The sequence below is a fragment of the Hakea prostrata genome, chromosome 7, assembly GCF_041222555.1.
Source record: "Hakea prostrata isolate BN-2017 chromosome 7, UWA_Hpros_2, whole genome shotgun sequence".
Classification (NCBI taxonomy): Eukaryota; Viridiplantae; Streptophyta; class Magnoliopsida; order Proteales; family Proteaceae; genus Hakea; species Hakea prostrata.
In genome coordinates this window covers 44,283,450-44,291,291 of record NC_142606.1, presented here as the reverse complement: position 1 = coordinate 44,291,291, position 7,842 = coordinate 44,283,450, and the positions used below count along the sequence as shown (strand labels likewise).

The 7,842-nt window shown below is 37.7% G+C and overlaps 1 protein-coding gene across 9 annotated transcripts; it reads left to right on the top strand.

Moving 5' to 3' along the window:
• The first annotated feature begins 1,680 nt into the window (after nucleotides 1–1,680).
• Nucleotides 1,681–7,842, top strand: LOC149011245 (uncharacterized). 9 transcript variants are annotated; one of them, XM_089162085.1, is made up of 9 exons: nucleotides 1,681–2,872; nucleotides 2,960–3,037; nucleotides 3,115–3,235; nucleotides 3,334–3,408; nucleotides 3,582–3,653; nucleotides 4,762–5,740; nucleotides 5,831–5,874; nucleotides 6,098–6,226; nucleotides 6,309–7,840. In XM_089162085.1, exons 1-6 carry the CDS (start codon nucleotides 2,152–2,154, stop codon nucleotides 5,090–5,092), a joined length of 1,398 nt encoding a protein of 465 aa, XP_089018211.1. In that variant the 5' UTR covers nucleotides 1,681–2,151; the 3' UTR covers nucleotides 5,093–5,740; nucleotides 5,831–5,874; nucleotides 6,098–6,226; nucleotides 6,309–7,840. The 9 variants fall into 9 exon arrangements, with proteins under 9 accessions (XP_089018211.1, XP_089018215.1, XP_089018210.1 ...); XM_089162089.1 differs by having other exon boundaries at nucleotides 4,762–4,862; nucleotides 5,635–5,740; nucleotides 5,831–6,226; nucleotides 6,309–6,952; XM_089162084.1 differs by having other exon boundaries at nucleotides 5,831–6,226; nucleotides 6,309–7,842.

Genomic DNA, 7,842 nt, shown 5'->3' with positions numbered 1-7,842 from the left:
TAAAAAAACTCTCTATCAGTCTTGTACTAGGAGTTCCCGCAAACCTTTCAGCATTCGACACTGTAGTCTGGTTAGGATTCACATGAGTAGCAGTACGGGTCTCATTATGCAAAGTCATGAATCCAATCATCATTTGATTAAACTATGCACTTTGATGTTGCATAATATTTCTCATAATGTTGGCAATATCCTGGAAATTTGTTACTGACGGTGCATTAAGGAGATTATCAGCAATTTGACCATTCACACGTACTTGGTCACCAAAAACAGCAGTAGGTGTAGCTCCATTAGGTACCCTTCCGTTTCCAGTACGACTAGCAGAAGTGTCGCAATTCCTTAGGTCAACCATCCTGTGGATCTGAAAAATGAAAATTGATAAAAATCAACAACAACTTGCTCCCATGCTTTAAATATGCAAATCAGGCTTAACTTAATCAAAATAGGCAATACACAATCATTGATGTGCAAAAGAATAAAAAATTCAACAAAATAGACCCAACTTGAGCTCACTGACTCTGTTGGTCAGTCACCCCTTGGTCTTTAACATAGTGTAGCCTTTATAAACACCATAAATCGTAGGGGAGAAGGCCAAAAGTTAAAAGGATGAGGCCTTGCTCGTTTGTTGCACAATGGATTAAAGGTTCAAACTTTAAGATGATGGAGGTACCCTTCATGGCAAAAAGATTCAAACTTTGCAGTTGAAGGTTAACAGAATACGCCAGTTAAACCTACTACTACTCAAAGGATTAGGATTTGAAGGAAACAATAGAGGTCATCTGTTTGAATCCCCCCCTCCTTCCCCCCAGGGATGGGATGATAAATCTAATTGAGATCTCAACGACCTAGAAGCCTGTAATTTGATGGATTGAGTATTTCCATCTAAATCAACTAGATCTCTTAACGGTAAGGCTAAAAAGTAGAGATCGAGAGGGAAAAGTCATTAAAACCTATGGAACCAACCAAAAAGCACAAACCATAGAATCCATTAAAACTGAATGGAATTTTGGATGAAAATGCTTGAAAATAGGCATGGACATCTATAAAAACTAAGTAACTTCAGAAGACATGAAAGAGAAAGACAAGGAGAAGGAAAAACAAAGTAAATATTAGAAGTTACGGAAAAAGCAACAAAAATTACTTGATAAGCAAGGATAAAAGCGATTAGAAGATGGATCTGGGTTTCTACAAAGAGAAATGGACGTACAAAAGACCTAATTTCTGGAAGGGGGAAGCTTAGGTGGTGGTGGCTAACAGGGGAGGGGGCAGTGGTGGTAGTTTCTTCAATTTCGTTTCCCAAATCCCAATAATCAATTCCCAATTCCTATTATTATGGCATGCACCCACCCATTTTCAAAATTCAAAATTTCCTATTAACCCATTCCCGTCCTGTCAGGCTGTCAGTCACGCAACCCCAAGAGAAGGTTCTCTTCAAACTTATCCCGCACAACAATTTTGCTTCTGTAGTGCGTAATTAATGCGCACTACGGTGGAGCGAGCCTCGTAGCATGTTTCCATTAAAAAATGATAAACCCACCTATATTACTTGGTTTTTGCTGACGGTTCGGTCCAAGTGGTATTAGGCGGTCCGAGTTGGGCGGTTCGATCAAGCGTTTTATACCTGTGTCAAATACGTAGATACGAATTCAAAAACCACTGAGATTTTCAAAATATTTTGAAAAACACAAAAGCCAATCTGAAACCGCCCAACCCTCATTTCGTGATTTCGATTTCGAGGTCCGACGAATCTGGAGAAGAAGAGGAAGAAGAGGAAGAAGAGGAGGAAGAGGAGGAAGCACAAGGCAATCTGGAGAAGAAGAGGAGGAAGCACAAGGCGATCCCAACAGGCTGACTCTCAGTATTATTCATGGCGCGTCCCAACAGGCTGTTTCCAGTTGAGGATTTCTCAGAAAAGAAGAAGAGAAATTGAGAAATTTAGACGGTCTTTCCCCACGTTTTCGCTCTCCCCCATTTTCTCCCCTAAATTTAGCTTCCTTCATCTGCATGTTGCTTATCTCAGAGAGAAAGAGAGGGAGAGAAGAGAAGTCTGTGCTCTGGGTCTTTTGGGTGTTCTTCGAAGGAGAAAATTTGCATAATCGTCTGATGCAAACTTAGCAAAGAAGCAAATCATAGCGAGAGAGTGAAGAAACAGAGATGGATTTTATTAAACGAAGACCAGCAGCTAAAAATTCTGTGGTTGCTGGGTCTGTTTGGGAAATTAGAATGAAGAGCGATGCAGTCAATGGTGGGATCAAGGTGTTCAGTGGGGCAGAGAATTCAGAAGGAGTCGTTGGTGAGGATAAAGGGCTTCAATTTTACAACCGGGTGAAGCGGAATCACAATGATGGAACCTCTGGGAAGAGGAGAACTTGGAATGACAGAAACCCATCTCAGATAAGGAAGACGAAATGGGAATTGAAGAGATTAAGCGATGAAGCGTCTCGGAAGGAGCTTGATGTTTCTGTTTCATTTGATTCTCCTCGAAAAATTTTGACGGATGATGAAGGTATCGATGCTGATGGTGAGTACGAAAGAGAAGATGAAGTGGGTAATTTAGAGATTGAGGTTGAGAAGAAGATTTATGATGATAAAGAAGTCAGCTTTGCAGGACAAAAACCTAAAGAAATAGGAGAAGAAACAAAGAAGGTTCTCCAGATTCATGAAAAGCCTATGACTATACCTATCTCTGTTAGTGTGAACAAGAAAGTTGCGAATGAAGAGAAGAAACCCAGGAAATTTGTGAATGAAGAGAAGAAAGTTCATCATCAGAATCGAGAAAAACCCAAGCACATTTTTTCAAGGGTGAATAATAAACAGCAAAGCCCTGTTAGATTTCCTCCTCTCATCGATCCTTCTCTCAGAAAAACAGCACCTGGTAAATTATTTCTTGTACCATTTTAGAGATTTCAACTCCTGATTCTGATTGTTTCAGTATTAAATTCTTTATTATGTCTCTCCTCAGTTGCATCTTCAGCTTCAGCTTCAGCTTCAAAGGTGTTCGACAGTATTCGGGATACATCACACAAGTTGCAGAACATGGGTTAGTTACCAATTTCTCGGCTAAATTGATATGATTATGTTTATTTATTTACTTGAAAAGCACCATCAATTTCACAGTGGTTCTTTCAATTTTAGTGGACTTGGTGATGTGGAGAGACGTTTCAAAATCAGCTTTTGCTTTTGGAGGGGGAATGTTCTTCCTGCTCTTATCATCCTTCATAGGAGAGCTTAATTTTAGGTAAACATTACAAGCCACAGTGATTACAACTCTCCAATAATCTCTGTTGCCATCACTTCCCATCACTGAATTCTATTTTCAGTCCTGATTTTCTACAGCTTGATTTCTGGAATTTCCTACCTGGGCCTTGTCTATATTGCTACTAACTTCTTATCTAAATCAATTCTATTCAGGTAATCCTCCCAAACAACAAATCTTCTTAGTAAAAAGTTCCCATTTTTCTGTTTCTGTCTTTTTTGAAGATATATGTAAATTTTCCTGAATAAATTCTCTGGTACTTCAGTTTATTTGCTCGTTAGAACAGGGAAAAGATGCAAGGTTTTGATGTTTGGTTTTTCTTCTTCAGGTCAGGTAGTAGCAGCAAGCACTTTACAAAGCGACAAAGAAGTACTATTAGAACTGAAGACATTCCTTCAAGGTAACAATCCATTCAACAGTGGTCCATATATGAAATGGAACAACAATTCTTCCCCTTGTTTCTAGCCTGGAATTACTTGCAGTGCTAAACGGGTCACTGGAATCAACCTCTCCGTTTACAATATCTCAGGCAAGATGTTTGGAAATTACTCCTCTAAGCTTTCTGAACTGGATCTCTCCAAGAACACGATTGACGGGTCGACTCTTGTATAATTGATTGTTCTTTTCTACTGATATATTAGCTATAATGATGTGCTGGGTCCAAAACAGAGGCCTGATCATTTCAATCATGCTTTGGAATGGAATAATTTGAATAAGATGATACTGTCAAAATTTTGAACTTGGGATTTTGCCATATTTGTTGAAGTCAATTTAGAAATAAAAACAGAGACTAAAGGGCTGCCTATATATATTCTCTCTGTTCAGCCCTTCTTCCTTGGATATTTGCAGGATCTCCATGTTGAATGCATGTCCGTTATTTAGTTAGTGATGCCACTGCTCTGCCAAACCCACTAAGGGGGAAGGAAAGGCTTCAGTTGGTATTTTAGTCTGTACAAATTCATGAGTGATAGGACTAAAACGCAAGGTCTCTTTAAATGGTATAGCACAGACCAACGTTTTAGGACTTCACACCTTTATTTTCTTGGGTGATCTTGATTTACTTGGCTGCAGATAGCACCTCAAGTTTCTCCTCATATTGTTCTTTTATTTGTGTGTCTTTTCTTTTTTGCATAATCAGGAAAGGAAAGAGAACCTCTTAAGAACTTCCCCCCCCCCCCCCCAACTAAGTGCTATTGATTACTTCTAGGTTTTAAAATAACAGATTAGAAATGTACCCTTTTGGAGCATTCTTAGGCATACCAATCCAGACAGCTAAATATTTAAGGTATTCAGGTTGCAATGAACCTGTTATTTTTCCTGTGGATAGGTGGTGTTTTGCAAATGCATTGATATACACAGTAGTGTTCTTGATAGAGTTGATCATGATGGGGAAGAAGGAAGCTTTATTTGTATATTTGATTGTTTGACTGGTTTTGTAGTTAAATTGCCTTTTAATATTTTACCTTTCTTGAGTGATATGCTAATGAATTTCTGGTGACTTCTGGAAGGAATGCATGGCAGAGTTTGGGTGCTTTGCAGCCTGAAGAAGCAATGCGGAAGTATATAGATATAGTTGACAAGCAATATCCTTGCAGCTGGGTCTACTGGGGTGAGTACTCCATTACTTTATATGAGTGCAGTTTTTGGGCTTGTATACTTTTTTTACTGAGTTCTTTAATCATCCTCTCTTTTTTGACCATGTTCTTCACTTCTTCATTTATCCTTTCTTATGGTTGTTATAACAAGAAACGTAAAGATGGAGGCCATGATATGTTGGGTTTTGACAAACACAAGTCAATTCTCTTCATACATTTACTGATTTACATGTGGGTTTCATGAAGGATAATGAATTACTTATCAAAACTGAATCATGTTTTGACTACCATATAGTATTGTAAGAAGCATTTGAGAATGCAATTCTCTCTCATACTGTGTGTTTAGAGTTCTTAGAATCATGTTTTGACTATCATATAGTATTGTAAGAAGCATTTGAGAATGCAATTATCTCTCACACCGTGTGTTCAGAGTTCTTATCATCAAGTTTGTTAGATGCATCTAACTAAATGTTTGTAAACATATGTTAGGATATCTTATTATCACTTATAAGATAACTAAATGTTTGTAAACAATTACAGAAACAAACTTTAATTTGGGAGGGTTTGAGTGCTAGAAATATATTCACCCTTACCCACCCATCCTTTATATCGTATGCTGTGGGATTGAAGCTTGGATTAATCTATGTTTCCCTATTTCCCTCTCAAAGGAAAATCTGAATTTGGTTGGATTAGTGCTTGCTAGAAGCTTTCAGTAGGTAAATATTTTCTATGTATTCATGAATGCGCATTCTCATTTTCTATGGAACTGTTTTGACTCTGTTCAAGGATAATGAGGGTCATGCATAACCAAAAGAGCAAGTGGCGCCTCAAGTTCTCGAATTTGAAGAAGATTGGAATGTGATATGAGCTCACTTGGTAACAGGCATTATTGGTACTCTTTCCACATCAACACATTGGTGCTTAGGTGTAGTGTGCAGTTGTTGGATTTATGACTAACAAGCCCAACTGGGATTCTTTGTAGTGCTGTTTCGGGTTTTGTTGTGATTCCCATATTGTTACACATTAGTAAGTGCTTCTCCTTACTTCCACAAGGGAAATGATTGTTAGGAAAAGGGAAGCAGAATTTGTTCGTGAAAAGGGGATATTCTTGTAGCTTGAAACTGTTATCAATGTGCAATTCTCTGTGTTTTTTATTCTTTTTTTTCTTTTCCCCTCGGGTTTTTTTTCTTGATTTCTCATTCAGAAACTGTTAATCTGCTGTTACTAACTGGAACTTCACATGGAACAGATGGGAGTTACATACCATGAACCTGAGTATTGGAATTTTAGTGAGGGGAGAAACAAATATTTCAGCCATGCCACAAGCCAACTTACGCGATTTAAAAAGATCTGTCTCTACTTGTATCTCTATAAGCCAGTAAGGGTGACTTCTCTTTATTGAACAGGTTTATGTCTATATTGTACTCGAAATTGTATAATCCATGTATATTGTTTCTCAGGCATGTGCTGGAGAAATATGCTAATGAGGATGTTTCATTGGGATCTTGGTTTATTGGCTTGGATGTGGAGCACATTGATGACAAAAGTTTCTTTTCTAGTACCCCACCTGGCAAATTCCTAGTTCCTCATGATGCTTTACTTCTGTTTGAAGATGTGCTGACAATCAACCTTTGATCCTGTTAGAAAAGAAGAAGAAGAGAAGAGGATAGCGACTGCTGAACCAATAGAAAGTGTAAATCTGTTTTATGAATTTTAATCATATCAATGCATTTGCTGATTTCAGAGTGTTTGCTTTCCTCTCTTGTAAATGTTCGACAATCAATCTAGAACATTTCTTTATGGTATTGTGAAGTTTATTTCCCCCCATTTTAGGTTTTCTATATAGGATAGTGGGAAGGTGCTGTTAATGTGAATAAGTTGGTAGTTTGAATGATCATGAAATCTTTGTAATATCTGATTATCTGAAGATTGGTTTTTCCTTGAATGGTGGTGTATAGAGATGTTCATTGCGTACTACTTCTGATAACCAGTCTCTAAACTTGCATCCTGTGGGAGACCTTGCTGCTTAGATTGGCTTTTCCTTGGATGGTGGTATGTAGAGATGTTAATTGTGTGCTACTTCTGATAACAAGTCTCTAAACTTGCATGATGTGGGAGACCTTGCTGCTTTTATATTCTCTTGATGGCAAGGAACATGGATAAGATGTGCTTCCATTATTGACTGGTTGGGGCATATGAGCCCTCAAGTTATTTTAACAACTGCCTACTTGAATGATGAAAGAGATCTTTCTAGTTTCCTATGCATATGTTTGGAGTATATAACTGGATTGGTTGCTTGGATTTAATGCATGACATTCGATGATTAAGGTTATGCCCATGTGATATACAAGTGATGGAGTTTTGTGAAATTGATAGGATGGTTAACCTAAGAAACCGAACTATCAGGGATGGTAGTGCTAGCAGTCCCAGTCATGTTCTAAGTTGTTGGTTTCGTATGACATGTTTTCTGCATTTAATATGGAACTGTTTTAGCCTTGGCTTTTTAAATGGAACAATGTAACTAAATTTTGAAAACTCATTTCGTTTTGATGGTATGCTGTAATTTTTCTTCAGCTCTTCTTTGTGATATACATCCAAACTACCAAAGATTGTGAGAATACCGATATTGAAAGACCAAAGGCAATGAACAAAGTTAAAGTGAAGGTCCCATTAATAATAGGACACATCAAATTAAGAGAACCCATCCAGTAGAAAAGACTTAAAGTACACTATTCTTTCAAATTAAAAACGCTGGGTATAAAACGAAATGAGTTTTCAAATTAAAGAGCTCGTGTTTTGGGACATGAAGATCTGCAATCAATTTCAAAGCTTCTTCTCGTGTTCAAGCTTCTGCTCTTCTTCAATCAGATTTTTGGATTGCTTCATCTTCTCCTCTCTAACATTGTTTTTTATTTGGGGCTTATGATTTGTAATTTAAACAGGTCGTGTTCACTTATTACCGCAACACAATATTCATTTTGAAAACGTATTTTA